We start from the raw sequence: 27,590 nt of genomic DNA, 5'->3' as shown, positions 1-27,590 counted from the left end.
CCTTCCACTTTTCCCAGCACTAAAGCCTTTTCCAGAGAGCTAGGTCTTCGCATAATACATCCAAAGTAGGATAATTTGAGCCTGGTCAATGTTCCCCTAGTGAGAACTCTGGGTTGATTTGTTTGATGACCCATTTGTTTATTTTCTTGGCTATCCATGGTATTCTCAGGAGTCTTTTCCAACACCAAAGTTCAAAAGCATCAATATTCTTCCTATCCTGCTTCTTCAATGTCCGACTAGTGTCACAGGGAATACCAAAACCTTTGTAGGTATAGAGACATCACAGCATTTGAGTATGTTTTCCAAGGCCTTCATGGCTGCTTTACCAAGTGTAGTCTGCGGTGTATTTCTTGACTGTTTGTTCCTTTACTGTTGATGGTTGATCCTAAAAGGTGGAAGTTGCCCACCACTTCAGTATCTTCATTGCCAATTCTAAGTCTGGTTGTTCTACCTGTTGTCATTAGTTTGGTCTTCTTTATATTTTATTTTTCACTTTGTTCCTTAACTTTTATTACTACAATGTGCAGATCCTTTGGATTTTTGGCTCTCAGGGTAATGTCATCAGTACAGCACAGGTTGTTGATGTTTCTTTCTCCAGTTTTAAAACCATGCTTATCTTCTTCCAGTCCAGCTTCCTTTAATATATATTCAGCATCTAGGTTGAATAAATAAGTATATAGCCTTGTTGTACTCCTTTGCCAACCCATCTGTTTTACCATGTTCTGTCCATACTGTGGCTTCCTGACATGTATATATGTTTTGTCATGAGGACAAAGAGATGTTCTGGAATTCCCATTTTTCACATTCCACGGCTTGATGTGATTGACACAATCAAAGGCCTTTCTATTATCAATGAAGCACATCGTGACTTGTTTTTGGTATTCTTTGGTTTTCTCAATTATCCACCATGCATCAGCAATATCTCAGGTTCTTCAGTCTTTCCTAAAGCCAGCTTGAACATCTGGCATCTCCTTTTCCAGATTGGGTTCTAATGTGTGTTGGATGATCCTAACCAGTATTTTGTTAGCATGTGAAATTAAGAGCAGATGGAGTATGATGCAGTAGTTCTTACCTGCTTCAAAAGAGTGTCTCTTCGTACATGGCATTATTCTGGGAAGCACCCATTATCACTATCCACTTCTTCTGTACTAAAGTGAACTCTAGGATTTTACAGTGGGACACAGAAAGAATAAAGTAGTGATTTTCATCTGCTTAAATTAGGCTGCAATCTGCAAACAAAATTTGAGCAAATATTCGTAGTTTTCTAACATGCCTCGAGGGGACAATTTTTTCTTGTCTTCTTGATCAAGATAATGTTTATAATACTATTTACTTTTTCTAAATATCTTACTATTATCTAAAGCACAAAATTAGATGCAGGATTTATGGTCAGCTTTTAAAAATAATGCCAATCAACAGAGGCGTAGTTTGGCAGAAGAGAGATAGCATTCAAAGAAGGGAATTGCTACATTGTGTGATTACATCTTGAATGAAAAACTAATACACAATGATAAGAAGAATCAACTGTAATATTTTGTTCTCAAGACTGGAAAAGGTTGAGGTCACACTTTAGCCCATTGAAACAAATGGGAATGTAATTATTGCTTAATTTCCATTAATTTTAAGGATGCTAAACATAGCACCCCTATGCATGCTTCTCCAGGACTTTTACTGAGCTTTTCATTTATTAGAGTTTTGTCCCCTTGTGCTTTGTTTATCATGCTGAGGTTCCATTCTTCCAAAATACAGTATCTGTTTCCAGTGCTTTGCAGTTGTGTTCTGTGCACCTGTGTTATGTTTAGCATTTTATCACAAGTGCACAATAGTCCATTTGTAGGAAATACTGTAAGAAAAGTAGCTAAAGTCATGTTTGTTATTTTACTTTTAATATTTGCTGTTGTTTTGCTGTATTTAGCAATTATATGTGTCGCTAGCCAATGACCATTTTTTTCTTACTTACATTCCTTGATTGAATCCAAGCTTTACTGTATTTGCTCAAACCACTTTTTTTCTTCCAACAGATGTATGAGACATTTCACAATTCTGTTCTAAAACGTAAATATAGAGGCTCACGGCTTGTCAGAGTAAGGTATGTAAAACCATCATTCAGAGACATGGCAAAAACTTCCCTTCAAGTTCACTCCTATAAAACAATATGTGCACTTATGGTGTGCATATGTAGCTTGCTATGCTAATTCAAGGTACATATTTTCTACCTGCCTTGCCACAATTTTCTTCCTGATGTGTGATGTAATTTTTCATCTTTGCTTTGCAAGATGGTTTGGTCACTTTTATGAGCTCTCTGAATCATTCCACCTTTATTTATTTACTTTGTTTGGCATCCTTTCCAAAGGCTCTGGGAAGCTAGTAATAAAATTGTCATCAAAATAATCATAAAATAAAGAATAACCTTGACAAAAATAATTAATACACACCATGTAAACATAAGTAACAGTATAAAAATATAAACCGCAACATTTTATTAAACTTCAGCTACATAGTGAGCTATGTTCAGAATATGTGATGAACTGCTGTGCTGTATCCATACTACTGCTTTGTGGCAGATTCTTTTTGTAGACCCCGATGCAGCAGCCTTAGGAGGGCCAACATGTTCTCATTTGGTGCAGTTAAAATTAGGGGATCTTTGGACATACTTCAAAGAAAGCATCATTTGAATTACTACACAAACTGAAGGGATTATGTACCTGTTTGCAATAATCTATAAAGATAAATTCACAAAATTTTCCCAGTATGATATATGAAACCAGCTCTCAGTTCAAACTTTACAAGACAAATCATTGTGACCTTTGTTCTTTATAAAATAGTGCTAAAAGATACTGTACATATTTATGTAGAAATTTAAAGAAGTTACTTTTCTGGCAGTCTCTCTCTAAAAATACCTAAAGCTGCCAAGTGTGCAGTGCAGTGCAGTGACAGCTCTTTGACAGCTTTACAGTCAAGTATTGAAAATTGCAAAGTATGTTGGTAACAAACGTATGCCTATAAATGTGTATTATTATTTACTCTTGCTCTCCAAGTAGTTAGAATTCTGCAAAGGTTTTCAGAGAGACTCATGTGTTAATCATTATTTTGCCAATGTATCATATCCAAAGCAACCATTATTATTTAATGATGCGTGTTTAAGGAATCAAAGATTTAATGGGTCATGAATCTATGTTATATTAAAATGTACAGCTCTGTATTTAAAACTGAACTGTTTATAAGCTGTGGTATTCTTTGCAGGAGCTGCCATATTTGCTATTCATAGACAGGAAAATGCTTTGATTTCTGACATTCTTTTCGAAGAGGGAGCCCGGGAGCCATTGACGCAGCATCTTTGATAAGCCCTTTATAGCCATACTTGACAAGTTAATTTCATGTCATACTTAGGAAACAAAACTCCAGACGTATTAACTTTAATCTGGAATAAGGATGATTAATTAGCATTCTAATTAATGCTGGGAACAAATGTCTTTTTGTAATCTCCTTCAAATTTGTGGGAAGAGGAACTGGGTGGATGATTTCTTCAAACTTCTCCAGTCTTAGTGGCAACAGTCACAGAAAAAATCCAACCAGAAGGGCTTCCCCATGGAATTTCATTGAATTTTAGGGTGCCAAGGAGGCTGCAGCTGATGGTTCTACAAAGAAAAAGAGCATCCATGCATGGCCCTTGACATCAAGTAATTAAATAGAAGCAGGAGAAATTCACTCTTCTTCTCTGAAATAATTTCTAAAGCATTTCTTTTTCTTCAGATTAAATGAAAACAGGTAGGAAAAACTACGAGGAAATTCGGCTCCCTTATTCTCTTCAGCCCTCTCCCATCCCTCTCCCATGCCAAACTGCTTTTGCCTTCTAGGAGCTCCTCCCCACCCCACTGGGGATGTGCTCAGAAGACAACTTTGGTCTAAAAAAAGAACTAGGGGAAGTTAAGGATTATTAATGCTTTTTTTCTCAGTCATTTGCTCAAAATCCACACAGAAAGTCTAAACAAAGTTTTAGTTCAGATATTCAGTTGAAAGCTGATTCAATCAAATCTCCGAACTATTCAGACATTGGCAAAAATGGATTCACAGTTTGCATGGTGCAGCTATGCTGTCACTGATAGTATGTTGCAAATGTTTTTTGATAGGGAAAGAGGCCAACTGGGAAAAGGCAGGGAACTATTCTGGGGCTTGCTGATGCAGGAATGTATAAAGGTTACCTCTCAGCAGTGATCATGGATGCAGCTTTTGTTTTCATTTCTTTTGCATTGGACAACAATAGCAAAATCAAAAAGACCAATATAGCAGATCTAGTAAAGATTGATAGAGATTGTTATTTCTCCTCTAGCAATTTGTCATTACTTTATATGATGGTGATGATGATAATGGTGATGAAGATGAAGATACTAAAAATAATAGGTAATTTCAAGAGTTCCTTTTGATAAAGAAGGAAGGAAAAACTGCTTCGTTATTTCAACTCTAGGAGAATGCAGGTTCAACTTTTTTCTCTTTTCTGCTTGATCTTAAGTAATGCAATCTATTGGTGCTTTAGTTTTTCATCTGTCAAATTAATGTACCAAACTGTCCAATTCTTCAAGTAATTTAAGAATGTACAGCATCAGAGTGAAAAAGGTTTTGAGGTTGATAATTTATGGTAATTTGCATTATTACTTTCCATTCGTAAGTATTATATATTCCTTTATTGTCATACGCAGTCACCTGGTTTTCAAAAAGTTGTTTGCATATGCCAATCGGGTTTTAAAACATGCCTAGCTGTACCTAGCCGGAGGAGACAGCCTGCTCTAGAACCATACTTTTCCTGCTTTTGTTAGACACAGAATGTTCCCTTAAACATCAAACTCAAAATCTATTCTTCCTGATTATAGCTGAAGGGTCGTGCACAGCAGTGACTCACTAGCTGTTGTGACCCTGGGACTACTTCAGGAAGCTGTTTCTTCTCTTCTTGAAGAAATTGTTCATATTACATAAATTTATTGGGACTGAATTAAAATGCCAAAAACAAATGCTTTTAATAACCTTATTTATCTATTTCAGGAAGGTCCTGAAAAATGAACCATACCATGAAGCACTGGGGAAAACAATGCCTCTTTGCTTTGTGTGAATTTGCATGGTGTTCATATTTATGTAGATGTTTATGTAGATGTTTAACTTCTGACTCAGATACAGATTACATTTAATCTTTTTTTACAGTCAAAGGTCACAGAGACCAGCACAAAATCTGAAAAAAAAAATCTGAACAGCTGGGTAGTATTACAGTATTTCAGAATGGAGAGCAAGGTTGATTGAACAGATTTTTGCAAACCTTCTGGAAATCAAGCTGTCAAGTAAGGGGAAAAGAACAACCTCCTCCTGGACTTTCACGAAAATTTATGAATAAGGGCATTATTATATCCTTGCCCCTACGTATAAAAGGGATATTGAATAAGGATATGCACTATGGATTCAGCTTTGCTGGGCAAGAGCAAAGACTCTTACAAAAGAAGACTATTAACTCCTCTTTCTAGCAAAGCAGATGGCAAGACATCAATCTAGCTAAAGTAAAAACTGTCTTGTAAGTGGGGGATGAAATGTTAGCAAAGTGCATAGCATTTGAGAAAGATCTTCCCAAGAAACCTGACCTAAGAAATGCTGTTTCAGCTCTCGAAGCCCACTCAAAGTCAGATATTGGGCAGGTAGGCTGCAAAATTGTAGATCCCAATTAATATCTGTTATTCATGATGCTGTGAAGCTGTCTTTTGAGGTCAAGGAGGCCTGGGAGATCTCACAGAAAATTTAAACAAACTCAAACATTCATATGGCAGAGCTGCATATGAGCCTTTATGGAAATTAAACCAGATTCCAGCTTTAGTAAGGAGTTCGGAATGCAGCAGAGAACTTACAGCAAGCAGGGCCACAACTGGGAGGGGGGCAACCGGGGCATGTGCCCCGGGCACCCCGCTGGTGGGGCGCCAAAATGGGCGCAGAATCCATGTTTGCCCCGGGTGACACAGACCCCAGTTGCGGCCCTGACAGCAAGGCCCTTAAAATTTTAGATTAGTGATTTTCTTAGGAAGCAGTATGCAGTAATTACAGCTTTGAGTGTTATCAGCCAATAGGCTCATGACCTTTGCTGTATAGATTTTCAGCGGGTGTTTATTACCTTCACGGTTTGGATAATGCCCGGTAGGGTCCAGGTGGAGATGGGCCCAGTGAAGATTGCCTTTAATTATTTGTTCCAAAATGATCAAAACTTGAAAAGAGATGCCCAGGTATTTGAATATGGTGGATTGATCAATGCGGATATAATAAATTTTCCAGGAGTGGCATTTTCTTTTGGAAAGTAAGGTTTTTGTTTTATTGTGATTGATGACAAGGTTTCCTCTACACTACAAGTCAAGTGCCAATAGACACTGTCCTAAGACCTGAGATAGATTGATAAGCACAACGTACACTCACATACATATATTTCTCCATACAGTATCTCCATGGAAAACGGCATGGATTTTTTTTCTGAGTCCAGAACTATAAATATTCTTATATGCTCCTTTACTTGTACAGCTTCTTGAAAATTCTTTTATGTTCATATATAATGTGAATTAAGAACTGTAGGCTAAACTGAGAATTCAGAAAACTTCCCAGAAGGAGACTACAGAAACCACTTCCATACTATTGTCAAGAAAATTGCATGGTTGTGTCCATGTAATAAGCTGGAATCAAACTCAGCTTGAGGGCATCTTTATGTTTTTTTATGTGTTCAGAAATTAGATGTTTAAATTTAGACCTTATGAATATACCAACAAGTTGTCTAAAGTTAAGAAGTTAACAAACAACTATTGCTATTAAAACCCGTAGAACCATTTATCGTATTTAAATATGAAATTAAGAATCCTGTCATAAAAATGTTAAAAAGTCTTGCTAGGTCAAAGACAAAAAATATTGTATTTATTGGTCCCCTAAAAACTACACTTGCTTAATCAGATTACCCTCACATCTGTCTAGAATGGTGTTCCTCCCCCCACCCATCATACTTCCATTTCACCTTTTTTCCCCTTCCAGTTGACCTATTACAGAATCTAGTGGTAATCACATATGCACACTCATCACCTGTGATTAATGGCTTGGTTGTCTTTCAGTCCTGACACAGGTGGAGTGATGGCACAAGTTATGCTGATATTTCTTTTCTCCCGTACTGAAAATGAGATACCACTCCGCATGGCAGTCAATAGAGTTTTGCAGCAGAGGCTGCAGATGTATCCTGGGTCTGCGCACATTGATCTCTCCTCTTCCTCCCTTTCAGGCAAGTGCCTTGAAACTTTTAACATTGACTAAGGTGAATCTCACTGAGCTTTTCTGCTTTATAGTTTGCATTGTACATGGGATATGTATTTTATTCAAACCAGCCAGCTTCATTAAAAATGGGTATCTGAATAAAATCAAAAAGCTGATACTGTAGAGTTAGGAAGGTTCTGTCCATGTACAGGATCACAGTTTTGCATACATACAAATAAATAAAATTTATTTTATGGAATTTGAAGAAAAACCTCATGACATTAATTATTCAATTAATGTCATGGGAGGAGATCTGTGTTGTCTACAGGGGCACATCTTATTGTTGCCCAGGATCTTTTTTCATGGGGTTGTTTGGTAAAAGAATAAAACATTTATTCTTTTGCAAATAAGAAACTGTTTTTAATGTTACATTGTTCTCATTCCTATTCTCACTTAGTTTATCCAACTTCCCATTCTTTCCCATTCTTTCTCTCCCCTACTTTTTACAACTTCTTCCAGTGTTTTTGTTTAAATACAATGATTTGTAAGCTATACTATTTTAGTGTGTGTGTGTGTATTTTCCTTCCTCATCCATTTATCCTTCCTGCATTTCATTTGCTATATTCTGTTAAAGTCCACTTTGAAACTGTGCAAATAATTGTAAACAAAGATTATGCATGTCTATATTTTTCCTGTCTTTTGTCTTTGAAAGCAGTAATCTCACTATCCTCAGTCCCATTTTGACTCTGTTGATGAATGTGTGTGTGTGTGTGTGTGTACCTGTGTATGTTTGTGAGTTTATTAGGTAGTGTCCTCAAAGGAACTATCAGAAACAGTCCAAACAGTTGGTTGCTTTGGTTAAAAGATCATTCAGTGGAAAACCCCTGCACGGATTTCATTGAGATTTGGCACAATGCATGCTCTTATCGTGATGTAGCTCTCCTTTAAGCTAAAACTATTCTGTTGAAAAGCAAAAAAATTACATGCACTTGAATAACCTAGTATATAAAGGATGCTAATTCAAAAATCCTTGCATAGATTTCTATGAAATTTATAAGGCTTCATCTTTCAATGTTTGTCCCACTCATTTAAAAAACAAACAAATAGATTATCTGCATTACTAGGATGGAGCCCTGATTTTCCTAAATACTGCTTTGGAATTATGAACAAGCCAGAACAAGTTACTCCCTGAATTAAGACAATGTTGGAGGGGTACCTTTTAAGCTGAGGGGATAGCTATGAAGCAGGTTGGAAGCCCTTGCATGTCCCTAAGAATGGCAGATTTCACAGAATGGAACATAGGCAGAAGAGAGTTGGGAGATATTGTTCATGTTGCATTTTGTTAGAACATGTAAGAACATGGCCTTACTGTAAGCATAAGTATAGATGGGGCGCCCTAGAGATTACAAATATATCTTTAGAAAGCTAAGAACCTTGAAATAGATTTAAAATTATTGATGCTCAATATTCACAAAAGTGATGAAATGAACTGTAGAGTTTTGTTGTCAAGAAAGAGAATTACTTAAAAAGAAGGCAAAAAGATGCAAGTTTGATTTATGATTATTCAAACTTCTCTGTCCAATTCAGAATATAGGGCAGGAATTGGTATTGAATGTCAGCAGTAAACATCAACAGCCAACAAAAGGTATACAAAGTCCTCTTTTAAATTTAATATGTACAGAGATGCACACATGGAAATTCCAGTTTTGTTTGCTTGTGTTTTGTTGCAATATAATTGCCTTGTTCATTGTGGCCTTCAGCTATCCCAAATATCCTGAATAGGTGCCCACCTGTGACTCATCATATGATTTCTAGAACTGTGATTTTACTGATGTTATAAATAGACCTGTGGAGGATGGCTTAGGATTGTCTTGTTAAGAGCTTTGCTCTGTGGAGCCAACTTCATGTTCTTTGTTAAGGCAAAGAGAAGATGCAATTTGCCTCCTCAAAGCACTCCACATCCCTTGAACCACCCCTCTTATCTTCTGCTTCTTCCTCTTTGCCTTTCCCATCACTTGCACAGGATGAAAGAGGCTTCTGCGCAGGTACTATGCAGGTGCAGAAGCCTCTTGTTTTCCAAGTTGTAAGGTCTCTCCTACCAGAGGGGCTTTTCCCACCCAACCAGGAGAGTCTTTTGTGATGTAGCAGTTATTACCTTCAGCTGATACTTGCTGTCACCATCTGCTGTTCATCTTCTCGATTAGTGTTAGAGGAGCAAGTTCCAAAAAAGGAAAATGCCTCTCCCTTACTGCTACTTGTAAAGTACAACAGCACTTTGCACCACTGTTTGGTAGTCCATCAGAAGAGGCCTAGGCCTTCTGAGGCATATTACCAGATTAAAATCCCCCAAGACACAATTCCAAAAGGGAAGCATAGATGTGTGTTAGGATTAGAGAAGGGGATTAGGCTTCAGGAAAGGAAGGGTGAATAATAAAGGTTGAAACAAATAGAACACAGGTCAATTTCAGGTAACTTGTTGGTCTGTTGGGGATTTGGTTTCCTTTTGGTTTTGAATTGATGGAATGTGATAAAAAGAAAAAAATACACAAAGCTATAAAAAAAACTAAAAAGAGCCTCGTGTGGCACAGAGTGGTAGGCAAAACAGTACTGCAACTGAAACTCTCCCCACGACCCGAGTTCAATCCCAGCGGAAGCTGGATTCTTGGGTAGCCGGCTCAGGTCGACTCAGCCTTCTGTCCTTCCGAAGTCGGTAAAATGAGTACGCAGCTTGCTGGGGAAGGTGACGACTGAGGAAGGCAATGGCAAACCACCCCAGTATAGTCTGCCAAGAAAACATCGCATAAGCCATGTCCCCCCAAAGGGTCAGACATGACTCGGTGTTTGCACAGGGGACCTTTTACCTTTTTTTTCACCATAAAAAAACTAGAAAGAAACAAACAGCAACACACAGGCCTTATATTCATAGATACATCTATGTATGTGAAAATTCTACATAAACATTTCAATAAATGGTAGCTATTTTCATTAAAAGCACCTATTTAATTATAGTAATTAGCTGTGCTCTAATGGGGACATTGAGAGCTTGCGTAACTAGAGGGGCTTGTTAAACCAGTGATGGAGGATTCTAAAGAAGGCTGCACAGGAAAGCATTGCATTCTTCTTTTAGCATCCTGTGGCATTTTCAAAGGCCAGAGTCTCTTTCAGGTTTTGCAAGTATCAAAGGATTTTAAGAGGAGAACAGTGCTTTGCGGTCTTCTCACTGCGCCTTCTGCATAGAGGAGCGGCTGTGAGGCACAGCAAAGTGACTACTTCTCTTCTCATTGATCTTAGAAGTGAGGGGTCATATTGGTTTGTGAAGCCGTTTTGAGGGTAGTTCACATGAAACCTTCAGTGAAGTGAAGCACTCCCTTGAAAACGTGCACATCCTGAGTTATACGTAATTGCTAAGGCACACACTGCTGCTAAGTCAAAGGGAAACAAAAACCCAGTTCTCTGGATTTATCTGGCTCTTTCCACAATAATTTAAGAAGGTAAGAAACACAGGATATGTCCACATTCTTTTGAGGCACTTTGTGAGATAGATACCAGTATAGAGGTGTAGGTGGGAGTAAGGTGCCATGTACCTCATAAAGACATTTCTGTTACCTGGTATGAATCGTCATTCATATGAGTAATTCATTTGTTATGTGTATCAAAAACAGGCATAATGTATAATGGCGCAAGGGCAGAACATTATCTTGATGAAGTACTGACATGTTAAGTGGTGCTGATAATGAGAAAGAACATATTGCTACGTTTGGGAGCTATTGTCCAACAATAATTACATCTCATTGTATGCTATTAATTTCAGAAATGTTTATTTGGGAGCAAAACTGAAGCCGCTCCTGAGAAAGAATGGTGTTGATTTCTTACTGAATCCTGAAATGCCTTATTTTTTTTTAAAAAGTTATCCTTTAAAACTCTAAACGCAGAGAGTCAATTATTCATAGAAAAGGTAATGTACAAATTGCCTGGTAGATTACTTTCATTCTCTACACATGTTCACATACAAAAGTAGTAATATTCCAGAAAAATCAGAAGAAGGTTGTATCTCCTCCTCCCGAGGCTCTCTCTTCTTGACCACCAGCACTATCTTCTCACTAGACCAGCTACGAGTACCATCACTTTTTTGCTTTCGAGGTCAAGGTCACTTTAGCGTCCTAAATTACAATTTCTTATCCCAAAGAAAATAAGAAAAGCCAAATGTTGGGCAGCTGCCTAAGTTACTTGTTTCCTTGTTTAGGAAACAAAACAAAGTAATCCAATGAGGTTGGTTTGGTTTGGAATCCAGAGGAAAGAGGTTTTCTTTTCTGCTGCTTATCAGATCATCCTTAGGTGCTATGCTGGTAACAATCTGACCTGAATTGCCGATGACTGTATCATAACATTGTTTCTCAAAACATGTGCTTGGCATATTTCATATCTCTGCTGGAGGAGTGGAGGCAATTGGAAGGGGAAAGTATAGTTCTCATTGGAATGCTGGCAATCCATCTAGTTACTCTAGATTTGCTACTTTGGTTGATGCAGAACAAGTAATTTGGTATGCTCCAATCCAATGGAGCTTCACAGTTAATAAAGACTAAGGAATTCAGGAAATGGAATGAGTTGCAGGGCACTTAAACTGTTATTCTGGAAGCTGGAAAGATAGCGCATTAGCACTTTAATTTCTGGATAAAGCCAGCTTTCTGTGTTATTTTAAAATTCTGCATCTCTTTGTAAGAGCTAACCTACTGGATCTTGTTTAGCTCCAAAATCCAGAAAAGGCTAGCTGGATGCTGTCCTCTTCTGGGACTGACAGACTGGATAGCTATTATTTTGCTTCAGAGACACAGATTTTTCCTCTAAACTAGCAAATCATATAAATGTGTCATTGGACTATATATATGGAATTAAAGTTTATTGTGTTAAACCAAAGCATGATTTGTAGGTTTTGGCTTAGTATTTTGTTTATAATCATAGTTAATGGTTTAAAGAGTTTTGTTCTAGACAAAAGTAATTTACTAAATAAACAGCACTTAAAGAATGGTTATGTGTGAACTCAGCCCTTAACTACGGAATGAATTGCTGTGTTACTTAAAAAGCAAAGCAAAACAAAACAAAATCTTTATTTCCTTTAGCAAAAGTGTAAACCTGTTTTTAACTATTATCTTCTAGAAGATCTTTGTCATTCCTTCTCAGTTTAATTCTTGGTGATGTCCACCTCAGTGTAGTGGCTTCTCCTAAGGAAGCTTGGATATTGTAATCCAGTGACTCTTGTCTTTGCATTCTGTGACAAAATATTACAGTAAAGCTTTTGTTTCATTATTGGTGCTTCTGCTGAGAAGTCTGGTTTTCTTTCATCAAGTGCTGCATGATTTGTTTTTCTTGTGGTCCAAGTTATTTTGAACAATTTTCTCCAGCACTACAGTTCATATGTATACATTTTCTTTGTTCAGTCTTTCTCTTGGTTCAGCTTTCATGGTCATACATTACAACTGGGAAAAGTGTGGGCTCAACAATTTGTTTTCAGTGGGATGTATCTGCTTCTTAATATTTTATTTATTTATTTATTCGATTTATATTACCACCCCTTTCCCCCAATGGGGGACTCCGGGAGGTTTACAATAAAAAAGATAATAAAAACATCTAAGCCTCACTCACAGTTTTAAAAACAAAAATAAGATAATAAATATAAAATCCAAGGGGGGATGGAATCCCAATCAATAGGGGTGCTATGGCATCAACCACCCCCAAGTGGAGCTGTTACCCTCCCCATCCCAAGCAAGGGGGCAGAACCAGGTCTTCAATTTCTTCCGGAAGTCTAGGAGCGAGGAAACCCATCTCAACTCCGGGGGCATGATATTCCAAGGGATGGGTGCCCTTGTCAGGTCTATCACAGTCTTTCTCCAAAGTAGCAGGCATTCCTTTATTTAATATCCACAGTCACATCCCTGTGAATTTCTGAGCCTAGGAAGATAGTCTGTTCTGACTTCATGCTAATTGTTACACATCCTTTATCTGCTCTAGAACTATACTTTCACAGCTTTCATTACAGGAATCTTTAACGGTTAAACCTACGGAGACATATGGCATTACTGAGCATTTCAACCATTGCTGAGCTTGTGGTGTCATAATTCTACAGAAACCTGTATGGGTTAGACACAGCTCTTCATATGTTTCTGATATCTTAAAATAAAATTAACCAAAACTATAAATGTAAATTTGTTAATTTGTTGTAAGCATAGAGCTGGTTGTTCTTTTTAAACTCCTTTAGACTAAACTGCTTTCTGGAGTTGATTTGGGGAATCTAGCTAGAAATACAGACCCTGAAGTTCTTTTATTATATATATCCTCCCTGAGTTACCAGATTGTAAGTAAGTGATGTAAATATTTTCAATTTACTTTTATTTAGAAATAGTGCAACTCTAATAAAACTCAAATTGTGGACAAAGATGACTAGAAAAACAATGAAGTAGTGTACCAGTGGATTTATTATTATTAAAAAAAAGAACCTCAAGTGCAACAGAAAAATGGGTAGCACAGAGAATGAAAAATAGTATTTTTTTTAAAATTCTGCCAGTATTCAAATACTAATACCTTGACTGGGGCTTTACTGGCATATATCTGGCCAAAGAAAATTAAGATCTTATTCTAAAGAATTTAACTTTCTTATTTAAAAGCAATTATAGGTGGTAGTTCAGGAGAAAAGAAAAACGAAATCCATGATCTTTTACATGTATTTTTTTTTCCAGCAGCTGGGGACCATGGATTGTTGGTATGGGGACAGGAGGTTATACTATCATGAAAGAAGGCAGGTCCATGTTGAGGTTTTGGGTAGTCACATTAATTTTTTAGATTTCTACTGGAAATCACTCCGCAAAGGATCGTTACCTTGTCGTGGTGCTGGAGCTTGAGCACCTCAATGATGCCATGAGCTAAACCGTGAAGGGCCACCCAAGACGGGAAGGTCATGACAGAGAGGTCAGACTAAATGCGATCCCTGGGGAAGGTAATGGCAACCCACCCCAGTATTCTTGCCGTGAAAACTAAATGGATCAGTACAACCAGAGATATGTCGGTATACCATCGGAAGATGAGACCCCCAGGTCGGAAGATGGTCAAAATGCTACTGGGGAGGAACAGAGGATGAGCTCAACTAGCCCCAGTCGTGATGACGCAGCTAGCTCAAAGCCGAAAGGACGGTTAGCGGCCGACGGTGCTGGTGGTGAACGGCGAATCCGATGTTCTAAGGATCAACACACCATTGGAACCTGGAATGTAAGATCTATGAGCCAGGGCAAATTGGATGTAGTTATTGGTGAGATGTCAAGATTAAAGATAGACATTCTGGGCGTCAGTGAACTGAAATGGACTGGAATGGGCCACTTCACATCAAATGACCACCAGATCTACTACTGTGGACAAGAGGACCACAGAAGAAATGGAGTAGCCTTCATAATTAATAGTAAAGTGGCTAAAGCAGTGCTTGGATACAACCCCAAAAACGACAGAATGATCTCAATTCGAATTCAGGGCAAGCCATCTAACATCACAGTGATCCAAATATACGCCCCAACCACAAATGCTGAAGAAGCTGAAGTAGAGCAGTTCTATGAGGATCTGCAGCACCTACTGGACAACACGCCTAAAAGAGATGTTATTTTCATCACAGGAGACTGGAATGCTAAGGTGGGCAGTCAAATGACACCTCGAATTACAGGTAAGTATGGCCTGGGAGAACAAAACGAAGCAGGACATAGGCTGATAGAATTTTGCCAAGACAATTCACTCTGCATAACAAACACTCTCTTCCAACAACCTAAGAGACGGCTTTACACATGGACTTCACCAGATGGACAACACCGAAATCAGATTGATTACATCCTTTGCAGCCAAAGGTGGCGGACATCTGTACAGTCGGTAAAAACTAGGCCTGGAGCTGACTGTAGTTCAGACCATGAACTTCTTCTTGCACAATTTAGGATCAGACTAAAGAGATTAGGGAAGACCCACAGATCAGCTAGATATGAGCTCACGAATATTCCTCAGGAATATGCAGTGGAGGTGAAGAATAGATTTAAGGGACTGGACTTAGTAGATAGGGTCCCGGAAGAACTCTGGACAGAAGTTGGCAGCATTGTTCAGGAGGCGGCAACAAAATACATCCCAAAGAAAGAGAAAACCAAGAAGGCAAAATGGCTGTCTGCTGAGACACTAGAAGTAGCCCAAGAAAGAAGGAAAGCAAAAGGCAACAGCGATAGGGGGAGATATGCCCAATTAAATGCAAAATTCCAGAGGTTAGCCAGAAGAGATAAGGAATTATTTTTAAACAAGCAATGCGCGGAAGTGGAAGAAGACAATAGAATAGGAAGGACAAGAGACCTCTTCCAGAAAATTAGAAACATTGGAGGTAAATTCCAGGCCAAAATGGGTATGATCAAAAACAAAGATGGCAAGGACCTAACAGAAGAAGAAGAGATCAAGAAAAGGTGGCAAGAATATACAGAAGACCTGTATAGGAAGGATAACAATATCGGGGATAGCTTTGACAGTGTGGTCAGTGAGCTAGAGCCAGACATCCTGAAGAGTGAGGTTGAGTGGGCCTTAAGAAGCATTGCTAATAACAAGGCAGCAGGAGAAGACGGCATCCCAGCTGAACTGTTCAAAATCTTACAAGATGATGCTGTCAAGGTAATGCATGCTATATGCCAGCAAATTTGGAAAACACAAGAATGGCCATCAGATTGGAAAAAATCAACTTATATCCCCATACCAAAAAAGGGAAACACTAAAGAATGTTCAAACTATCGAACAGTGGCACTCATTTCACATGCCAGTAAGGTAATGCTCAAGATCCTGCAAGGTAGACTTCAGCAGTTCATGGAGCGAGAATTGCCAGATGTACAGGCTGGGTTTAGAAAAGGCAGAGGAACTAGAGACCAAATTGCCAATATCCGCTGGATAATGGAAAAAGCCAGGGAGTTTCAGAAAAACATCTATTTCTGTTTTATTGACTATTCTAAAGCCTTTGACTGTGTGGACCATAACAAATTGTGGCAAGTTCTTAGTGGTATGGGGATACCAAGTCATCTTGTCTGCCTCCTGAAGAATCTGTATAACGACCAAGTAGCAACAGTAAGAACAGACCACGGAACAACGGACTGGTTTAAGATTGGGAAAGGAGTACGGCAGGGCTGTATACTCTCACCCTACCTATTCAACTTGTATGCAGAACACATCATGCGACAAGCTGGTCTTGAGGAATCCAAGGCTGGAGTTAAAATCTCTGGAAGAAACATTAACAATCTCAGATATGCAGATGATACCACTTTGATGGCTGAAAGTGAAGAGGAACTGAGGAGCCTTATGATGAAGGTGAAAGAAGAAAGTGCAAAAGCTGGCTTGCAGCTAAACCTCAAAAAAACCAAGATTATGGCAACCAGCTTGATTGATAACTGGCAAATAGAGGGAGAAAATGTAGAAGCAGTGAAAGACTTTGTATTCCTAGGTGCAAAGATTACTGCAGATGCTGACTGCAGTCAGGAAATCAGAAGACGCTTAATCCTTGGGAGAAGAGCAATGACAAATCTCGATAAAATAGTTAAGAGCAGAGACATCACACTGACAACAAAGGCCCGCATAGTTAAAGCAATGGTGTTCCCTGTAGTAACATATGGCTGCGAGAGCTGGACCATAAGGAAGGCTGAGCGAAGGAAGATCGATGCTTTTGAACTGTGGTGTTGGAGGAAAATTCTGAGAGTGCCTTGGACTGCAAGAAGATCAAACCAGTCCATCCTCCAGGAAATAAAGCCAGACTGCTCACTTGAGGGAATGATATTAAAGGCAAAACTGAAATACTTTGGCCACATAATGAGAAGACAAGACACCCTGGAGAAGATGCTGATGCTAGGGAGAGTGGAAGGCAAAAGGAAGAGGGGCCGACCAAGGGCAAGATGGATGGATGATATTCTAGAGGTGACGGACTCGTCCCTGGGGGAGCTGGGGATGTTGACGACCGACAGGAAGCTCTGGCGTGGGCTGGTCCATGAAGTCACGAAGAGTCGGAAGCGACTAAACGAATAAACAACAACTGGAAATCAATGTGAAATTTTATAATTATTTTTTGCTGCTGATTTTTGGCAGCATGATGGGGAAGGGGGGAACTTGAGATCTACAGAAACAAGGCCTGGGACTCGATATGGCCCACAGATTGACCCATCCCTGGTTTCATCAGAGTCACTCTAAACAGGTCGGAATTCACTTTGAGCTAGAATTTACCTTGTGGCATTGATGAAATCAATGAAATTTAAGTTTCTGCTACTATAGTGTCTGGAAAGTGATATCCAAAATAGTTTTTATATTAAGGACTTTTTGAACTATGGCCCACAACATGAGTGGAGGGAAACCTGAAAGACTGGCAGTAACTTACTAACCAAATAATTCTGAGATAAAAATCTCCTGTATCTGCAGTATTCCTGAAGTTCCTTGTCCAAAGCACCAAATAGTCATATTTTGCTCAGTTAATTTAGGCCTAAGGATGAAGATACAGTCAAAATACGTGGAAAAGCACATTCTATAATTCTTTGCTCAGATCTGCCCCTTCTGGCTTACCTGGCAGGTGAGGATTGGCTGCCTGGGTCCAAAAAGTAAAAGGCGTCTTTTGTTTTGTTTTTAAATTCAGAGGTGGTCAGCACAACTCCTGAACAAATCTATCTTGGACCACTAAAACTGTAAAAGCAGTCATAAATAGAGATAGTCAAGCAAATGTTTTGCATGTGCCCCCAGCCACATTTGAATGATACAGATTATCTGGAGCCACCAGTCTGATTTCTCACCTAGACTTATCTTAGAAACAAACTTGGATTCTCTAATAGTGAGAAATAACTCAGAAGTTGTAAGAATCTAGGAATTTAGTCTGAGTTAATCTGAGTTCTCTGCTACAGAGTATTCTGTTAAACTGCTTATTTCACTGCTGATAATTTTTAAAAATATTACACTGTATTTAACACTGCTGAACTGAAGGGCTGAGTATAAATGTTTTTAAGCGAACACTTTCATACGATACAAAGCACCACCTTGTGGACATTTGATGCCAGCAGATAAAACAAGAGACTGCTGCAGTATTAATTACATTGTCTAGAAATACTTTGCCAGATTCCTGAACAGAGGTCTTTTCCAACACCATCACCTGAAATCCATTTAACTGAAAATGCATTGCAAATTGATTGACTGAACCTCAGATGATTTGCATGCAGATTTTATGCTCTACCACTGAGATGCAGCTTCCTCATTTAAATTTTAGTTCCATTTCTCAAATGTTGGAAAGTCACACTCAGTTACTAGTCACCCATATACTCATTCACTTCCTTGCACTTAAAATTTCTGATTGTTTCTTTAGCAGCTACTTGTCCCACGTACAACCTCTACTGCTTTATTCTACTGCTTCTACACATGTCTCCCACCCTGTCACTTTATCCCTTTCTGATTCTCAGATAGACTTATGAAGCTAATAGGGAAATTATAAGATTGATAAGAAATTCAAAGTTTCTATTTGGTTAGCAGGCTATAAATTTTTGAGAATTTGTTTCTTTCCTATTTTTATATATATTACCCTTCTATTTCACTTCCACCCAGAGGAGGTTTAAATTTTATTTATGTGTCATGAACATTCTCTTTTCCATGTAATTTATAGATCAACCTTACTTCGTTTTAAGAGTAGGAATTCATCCTGGTTTTTCATTCCATTCTCTTTTGACATGATAAATCCCAGAGAAGAATCATGTGTGGTAATTCCGTATAGCAGTTAGCTGGTAAGGTGATCAATGTTTGTATGGGCTATGAATGACACTCAAGCACCCTTTTTCAGATGAACATTTAATTAAAAAACAACAACATTTCACTGGACTAATGGAAAAAAGTGGACTCCCCTCAATTATTAATAGCACTCACAGATAGCAAGATATTTCAGACTTAAAGCATGATGATATTCTAAGCCTAATGGAAAGAATTATTTCTAGGTCATGTCTCTGGTCTTTGTAAGATCATCATTAAAGATGTGGTTGATTATAACCCATTAAATGGTTGGATCATATCCACTGAATTAATGGATATCCAAGGGACATCAAAGTTATATAAATATAGCTCCCTAGTACAGATGCAAGGGTGGAGATCAACAAAGAATTCTGTGGAAAATTGCAAGAAGCAGTAAAGGCAACATCTAGAAAATAAATAGTATTGACTTCTGGTGGGAACATGGCCGACTGAGCAGCTGTGTCCATGGTTCTGCGGGCAGAGCTGGCAACATGCACTTTTTTGGGGGGGGCTTGAGAGGCTTTTTCCTGGAGCCCAGAGCTTTTTCATGTGAATAAAAAGCTTGGAATCACTCCATCTGCTCTCCAAAATGCTGTCTTGCAGCCAGAGAATCGCAGTGTTCATGACGATCCGCTAAGAGACGATGGGAGGCAGGGACACCATCATTTCCAAGCAGCATTTGTACCCTTAAAGGGACAGTAGGTTGAGCCACCCAATTCTAAATCACCCAGTTTATATTCTTTTTTTACGTTTATGTACCTTAAGAGGCTTTCTACAGCAAGAAGAAGCGGAATATCTTGATGCTTATCGTTATTTCTGGATTAAACTCTTAATTTTTTTTTTTATGTTTTGGCTTGTCTTCTTGTTTAGAGATTAAGGAGGACTGAGAATAAATGTTTGCTTTCCTGCTATTTTTTTTTTTCTGTACTGAATTTGAAGGATTTATTAGTCTCCTACAGTTGAATCTGCAGTTTAGAATCTCCAGTTTTCTGTTCAGTTTCACTGGGACTTGCTTGTTAATGCACATTCTCTTGCCAATTTCACTCTGACCTTTTCTATTAACTCATTAACTCCTATCTGCAGGAGTCAAGTATCTAGGGGGCGCCATAATCTACTGCCTGTAAAATGGAGGATAGCAAGGAGTTTCTTTCAGAGTCCCCCTGTGAGCTTGTGCAGACCTGCAAACAGATCTTGTCAGATTCTTGCCAAGCTATTTTGCAAGATATTCAGGGCATTATGGAAAACATCTGCTTTAAAATGTGCCATCTGGCTGAGGACGTTTTAGAAGTAGATGAAGATTTTACCAGAGAAAAGAATGTTTCTACTGAAGATTACCTGGTGGTGAAGGGGTTAAAGGGACAGCAAATTGCTAACAGAGTTGTCTTGCTGAGGGATTGTTATGGGAAAGCACAACATTGTTCTGTGGGAGGTTTTTTGTTGAGAACTTTGAGTTTTTAGGGGGGGCAGTTGGGCTGTTTGATTTCTCTATGAAAAATGCCTTATGCGTAAAATGGAGTTATATAAATGTTTTCGTTTATTTCGAAGTGGGGTAAAAATTTAAGAATGTTTAATTTGATTGATAATGAGGTTTCTATGAATTCAGTTCTTTTTAATGGCTTAGATTAAGATTTACTGGTCTTTTTTCTTTTTTTAGGTTTGTTTGATTTTTAAGATTTATAAGGTATAATAATAATTGTTTGGTTTTAGGTGTAATAAGGTCGAGATTGTTGTAGTATTATTACTTATAAAAGTAGACAGTTTATATGATTTTATAATTTGATTTTTATTATAGTGGACAGAAATATATTAAACAGTGTTAGGAAGGGAATTGTTAAATAAAGGTTGTTTTTTGGGGGAGGGAAGTTGATTTAGAAATTTATATATTTTCTTTTTTTATTAGTATAAGGGGAAGGAGCAATTATATTTAATTATTTATGTATCTGCTAATGGAATGATTTATAGAAATAATGTGATCTTGGTTTGATTTAGGAAAGGGTTTGATTATGTAAATTGCTGTATATATATATTTTTTTATTATTCACATTTCTATCACTGCCCATCTCCCCCTAAATATTCTTGTTGAAAGCTGGAAGTCACTTCTTTATATAATTCTAAAAAATTCTTTTTCTTGTGTTCTGCACTTTTTTATTTCTTTTTGTAGTTTTTATCTTTGCTTTAAACTAATAAAATTCTTTATAAAAAAGAAAATAAATAGTATTACTAATGAGTTATTAGGAATGCAAAAATGGAGCAATCTGGATTACAGGCAGACTTGGGTGGGTAAGCAAAATAATGTGGGAAACTGGTTAGTAACAATTTTCAAAGAATTGCTAAATTCTCTATTGCTAATATCTGCTTTAAGCAACCTAAACATATATATACAAGAATTGCCTCTATGTACTAGAAATAATGAAATAAAGAATTTGAAATTTTATGCCAATCAGTTTTTTACTGATCTTTTATTTTCCAATCACTATGGCTTTTCTCATTTTCTTTTTTATGTAGTCATTTATTTTATTCTTTAAATGCTTTAAAATAAAAATAAACAAACAAACACTTTTTTCTATCTCTCTCTCTCAAGAAAATTAACATGCCCATCTACTTTTTCCTGCCACTCCTCATGCCCAACCTTTATGTTTTAAAAGATGTGGGACAGGCAACATGGGGTTTCTTGAAAGAATTCTCTTTGTTATTCAGTCTAAACTGAAGTAACTCAATCAAGACTTATTTCTAAACTTTGGTAGATAAAAGCTATGGCAATGGTGTCTAATCTTGCTTATTTTTTCCCCCAGATATGAAGGGAGAAATGGCTGAAAGAATCTTCAGTGACAGTAAGCGTACAGTAAATATTTCATTTTAATTATGACAGATAGAAGTCTCCTTTTAAAGTAGTTTCCAAACTAGACATATTAATCTAGTGATAATGTAAACTGGGCTTATTTTGACCTCACAAGATTTATTTATCTGATGGAATGAAAAAAAAAAAAGACATTAGATCCATTTAGATAGTTTCTCCAGTTTGTACGGGACAGATTGCTGGTTGACTTCTCCATCTATGAAGGGAGCACTTGTGAATTTCTGGATTGGCTTTGGTGTCTGGGAACTGGAGTTTTAGATCAATGTTCCAGTTTGGTTTATTACGTACAATTCTCAGTCCCTCCCCTTTTCCTTAGTAAATAATGCCATCTGTTCAAGATGCTAATGCCTTAAACATTGCCACCAAGGAGTAACAGTATTGGTTTCTCTCCCTCTTGAATCTTTCTTCCTGATGCAAGCTGGTGAAGTGGCAGATCTTCACTAATAATACAGGAGCTTGCACCTAGTTATTTATATAACTGCATTTTTTAAATCAGTCTGAGAACTAACCATTACACTTAAGGTCACACACACACAAATGCACTGTTAGTTTGTTAGCATGTTGGCAGAATTTTAAATTTGAAAGGAGTATTTGATTTATGAAAAAGGTAACCAAAGTGATCCAGCTAACTACCACCCTTTTATTGTAAACCGCCCAGAGTCCCTCTTTTCGGGGGAGATGGGTGGTGACAAAAGTTAATGACCAGTATGTTCCCCCTACAGTATTGGATTATAGCAATTATGGCTCTTAAGGCCAATTGGAATACGCAGAATGACTGCTGCATCATCAACACATAGCAAGCTAGCAATGTTGAGGCATACCAGTGGGGAGGATGGAAATCTGCCTTCTCACAGGCTTTGGCCATAGAATTAATTCAGAAATTGAATAGATTAGGTACCAAAATGCACCCCTGCTTAACTTCTTTCTGGGTAGGTACTGATTTTGAAAGCATTCCTTGTGGGATACATCTCACTTTTAGGGAGGTGTTAGCATAGGGTTTCTGAATGAGCAAAAATTGTCACCCATTAATGGATGAATACTTAAGTTTATCGCATAAAGTTACTCTTAAAATGGAGTCAAAAGCACAAGGTAAATATTTAAAATCCAAGAACGCCTCACATAAGGAAGACTAGAGTTTGTGAATATACTTTTCTATCACATGGTGTAAAACTAAAATTAGGTCAGATGTTGAATGCCCAGATCCAAAGACTGCTTGCTCAACTTCAAATATGGTTTCAAATTCCAGCCAATCTTGTAGCTTGCTTATTTATTTATTAATCAAATTTAGCCACCGCCCATCTCCCCCAAAAGAGGGACTCTGGGCGGTTTACAATAAAATCAAGCACGAAATATAAACATTAAAATTTCATAAAAACAGTTATTATAAAATACAGTAAATAAATATAGAATCCAAGGAATGTATAAAATCCAGGTTTTGGGAGGGACTCTAGGATGCGAGCCACCCCCAAGAATGGTTATTCACTTTCCTGCCCCAGGCGAGATGGCAGAACCAGTGTCATGATCACCGTTGCGATGCTTGTGACATCTCAACGGCTCGCATGACAATACAGGGAAATGGGTCCCTGGCGGATTAAGGCAAAAGGCAACTATGAAACAAAAAGAAAGCAACAGGTGCTGGAAACTAAGTAACAACCAAAGCCGGCAGCGCGGAAGACAAAGATACAAAGTTGCCAAAAGGTAATTGACAAAACAACAGGAGAGGCGCGCCCGGGCTGTCAAAGGGATTAAGAGCCTGATCGCCCGGCAATGAATCATTACCATTCAGGAAGGCGATCGAGGCGATGCCCGGGGCACAGGGGGGCTAAACGACCTCTTACCTGACAAGGACGAAACCGGTGGGACTCGTGGGACACACCTGGAATAAGGTGGGGTGGAGCGCTGACCGGCATGGGCTATTTAAATCCCGTTCCGGCGCGCTCCCCTCACTCTCAGCTTTTTAAAGGCATGCACTCTGTTTTCTCAATAAAGCCAGAACCTAAGCCTACGCTAGCGTCTGTGTCTTTACTGGTTAGCAGGCAGAGCTTGACAACCAGGTCTTCAGGGCCTTCCGGAAGGTCAGGAGTGAAGGGCATGCCTCACCTCCGGGGGCAAGATGTTCCAGAGGGCGGGGGCCACTACAGAGAAGGCCCGTTTCCTGGACCACGCCATGAAATTCTCTTATGGACGGGGTCCGCAACATGCTTTAGATGTTTAGTGTATAGTTACTGGCTATGCTCAGTAAGCTAATAGGGTGGTAGTTAGCTGGATCACTTTGGTTACCTTTTTCATAAATTGAAACAATTATTGTTATCATCTAGCCTTTGGGGATATGGGCAGTGTGATCTAACTCTTTGAGGCAAAACCTCTTATGGGGCACAAGTGGGCATCTGTATAAAAAGAGAGGAAATTGAGAGAGTTCAGACTAAGTTTCTAAGGGCTATTTTTTTGCCCATAGATTCTTACCCAAAGCAGCACTCACATTAGAGATGGGAAGCCAATGATAGAAATGAGAGCTTGAAAACTGTCATTGCTTTAAGATCCAGGTTTTTTCAGTTCAGGTTTAGTCCCATTAGTTTTGGCAGATAAACATTTATCAAGGTGGAAAGCTAACACTGATATAAAGTTGCAACCATACTGGCTTTTGGCAGAGTTTCTTACATTCTTCTTCAAAGAGTTAAAGATACAGAACACCAAAACAAAGTGAATAGGGATCACAGAAGAAGGGTAGGGTTAAAAATTCCACCTGGGAACCAGCAACCTATTTAACCACATTTACCTTTTCAAAGCTGCAAAATGCATTCTTTGGGGCTAAATATTATGTTCTCCCATCTGTGTTTTTACAAGGTAATATTTTAAATTTTTTCTGGAGAAGACAAACTGCCCATGAAAATCTGGGAAATTGAAATGATAAGTCATATTTTATTATTCTGCCATTTCTTTAAAGACTTGCATTTAAAATACGTTAGCCCTATACTGCTGGATTTTCCAGGCAGATTGGAGGAATTTTATATTATTCTGCTCTATTCGCATATGAGGTTTCACCTAATTCTTAGAGTAGCCAATTGCCATGTAGCTGCTTTGAAAACACAACAAATTATTTAACATGATTCCTTGGCTAGGATGGGCTCTGATTAGAGTTTGAGAGTGTTTTACAAGTTTGTGTTCATCAATTTGTTTATAGATTGACCTTATATTTCCGTATGCTTTAAAGTACTTCAGGTACATTTTGACTGAGAGGACTTGTTACTAAATTTACCATGCTTGAATATGATTAGTCCCTGAGGATACTGAATTGTAGAATTTTGTTAGTATAGAGGTTTTGCTGTGAAGCTGACAACTGTAGATAAATGTGAGTAAACTTTCTTCTTTGATTTGTCTTTGCTGTTACTGCTCTGATCAGTTTTATGACCGATATATACCATATCTATTAAACTGAAACATCTTTTTTTCTCCTTGGCATTAACAGTCTGTGGGCTTCGACATAACAGATCCTCAGGAACATCAAGGATAACTGGAGGAGTGTCATCTGGAGAATGGCCATGGCAAGCCAGTCTCCAACGAAACAACATCCATCGTTGTGGGGCAACGTTGATCAGCAACACTTGGCTCCTATCTGCAGCACATTGTTTTAGAGAGTAAGTTTCCAAATGGGATAAATTATGGTATATTTTGACGAGTATGCTAAACAGTTTTGGCTGAAGTCTAAAATTAAGCAAATGCAACTCTCCAGTGAGATTTATAAAAATGATTTGGCCTCCCTTAATACTTATGAAACAGCATTATTATCAGCATTTATTTTTGTAGTTCTTGATCACAAGATACATTAATTTTAACTTAAGTTACCAAGTAAACCTTTTAAAACAGACCTGCACAACTTTCATTTGATGGAAACAGCTGACTCTAACAATGAGTCCTTGGGAAATCTGTGGTATAGAAATATAGACAATAAATAAATCTTCACTAAAATCATTGTTCTTTCTAGACAGTAATCTGAAAGGAAATATTGCATATACTGTAAAACTCTTTGGTGTTATCAGGCACATGAACCTGGAGAGGGGCAATAGATTCTTACCGCTTCGGCGGGCAGGTAACGGCGTTCTGTGTAGTCATGCCGGCCACATGACCACGGAACTGTCTACGGACAAACGCCGGCTCTTTGGCTTTGAAACGGAGATGAGCACCGCCCCCTAGAGTTGGACACGACTGGACTTAATGTCAAGGGAAACCTTTACCTTTACCTAATAACAAATTATTTATTTATTCATTAGTTTAATACAATTTCTAGATTACCTTAATTGCAAGACTTTGGGCATTGTATATTAGGAGTAATAAAAACAAAATCCAGCAATTTATCTCCCATCCCGAAGTAAAAAAGTCCATCAACATAATAAATAAAAACAATGTGGGCCAATACAATCTTCTGAGCGTCAACTTCAAAGTTGTTTTCAATGTTTTTTTTTTAAAGGGAGGGGATTGAGAGCTTTCTGAATGCCAGGAGTGAGGAGGCCAAGCAATTCTTTGTGGACAGCATGTTCCATACAGTCCAGGCCATCACTCAGAAGGCCTGTCGTCTGGCCCACACATCTCTTGTCTTGCGTGAATCAGTGTTTCTTTCTCCAAGTGCTGCAGGAGCAAAAACATTCCATTTATGAGATATTTCAGGCTTGATCGAATCTGCCTTAAAGCAAGATCAGCAGAAGGGCATTCAAATGAATAAGAGGGAAAGCCTTCCTCTTCTTAGAAATAGTGAACTTAGAGCAGTAGTCTGCTGTCCAGAACTAATTCCCAGTGTCTCCAAAGGTATAACAATTGAGACACCAATAATTGTTATTTGCATAATTGAGGTTGCTTCAGGAAGACCATTACCTTTGTCCTTTGGTGATTATGGGTCAGCCCTTCAGCTATGCAAGAGGAGACAAAAGCCTTAAGAGCTCTTTTCAACTCTGCTGGCATGACTATGAACACTGCCACGCCATCTGTGTATAAAAGCAAAAGAAGACATCAGGCTTCTGGCCAGTTATCCAGTGCTATAACAAACAATAAAGGGGTAAAATAAGAATATATTTTAACCCCCCTCCCCCACTATTCAATCTTTATATTAACCCAAAAGTTGATAATTCTATCTTCTCTAGTTATGAAATTGTCATATAGGAGTAAGACCACTATTGTTTATTCTAACTGGCAGTGGATACTAGTCCATGATCTCAATTGGCAGTCCTTCCCTATCTATTTTAACTGGAGATGCCAGGGATTAAATTTGGGACACTCTGCATTGAGAATCTATCCCTTATCACAAGTGATAGTCTTCCAGTAACATAAATATTCTTACAGAACAAGGCATCATATAGAATCTATTTTGAATTAAGAGAAACAAAAATGTATTATTGCAACAAATATCTAAACTCAAACTATATATGGATCAGTTGCTTAACTAGCTGATTCCAAATGTTTGCTTTTCTGCTTTTTCAGAAGCTGCAACAAGAATAGCAATTTTACGCTGAGCACATTCTGACACCGATTTGTTTCCCTTTGTAACTAAATTGTGATGGTGAATCTCAGGAGAAAAACAGAGAAGCAAAAGGGTTAAGCAGCCTTTCCCCCCACCCTGCTGGCCCTTGTCTCAAAATTGCTAGTTTTCTCTCAATATTGCTAGTCTTTCATTGTGCAGTCTTTGACTTTAAATCAGGAAAAG

At 38.2% G+C, this 27,590-nt stretch overlaps 1 protein-coding gene across 1 annotated transcript in view; it reads left to right on the top strand.

Annotated features, from left to right (window-relative positions):
* The window catches only part of LOC134496312 (transmembrane protease serine 11C-like), a 57,855-nt gene that overhangs the window by 23,001 nt on the left and 7,264 nt on the right, over positions 1 to 27,590 (top strand). Inside the window, exons 3-6 of the mRNA XM_063302049.1 lie at positions 2,022 to 2,089; positions 7,116 to 7,279; positions 21,834 to 21,872; positions 25,365 to 25,533. Coding sequence (XP_063158119.1) covers positions 2,022 to 2,089; positions 7,116 to 7,279; positions 21,834 to 21,872; positions 25,365 to 25,533 — 440 coding nt within the window. The remainder of the gene's footprint in view (positions 1 to 2,021; positions 2,090 to 7,115; positions 7,280 to 21,833; positions 21,873 to 25,364; positions 25,534 to 27,590) is intronic.

This window comes from Candoia aspera, chromosome 4, assembly GCF_035149785.1.
Source record: "Candoia aspera isolate rCanAsp1 chromosome 4, rCanAsp1.hap2, whole genome shotgun sequence".
In the NCBI taxonomy this organism is placed as follows: Eukaryota; Metazoa; Chordata; class Lepidosauria; order Squamata; family Boidae; genus Candoia; species Candoia aspera.
This window is presented reverse-complemented; position numbering and strand designations above follow the sequence as displayed.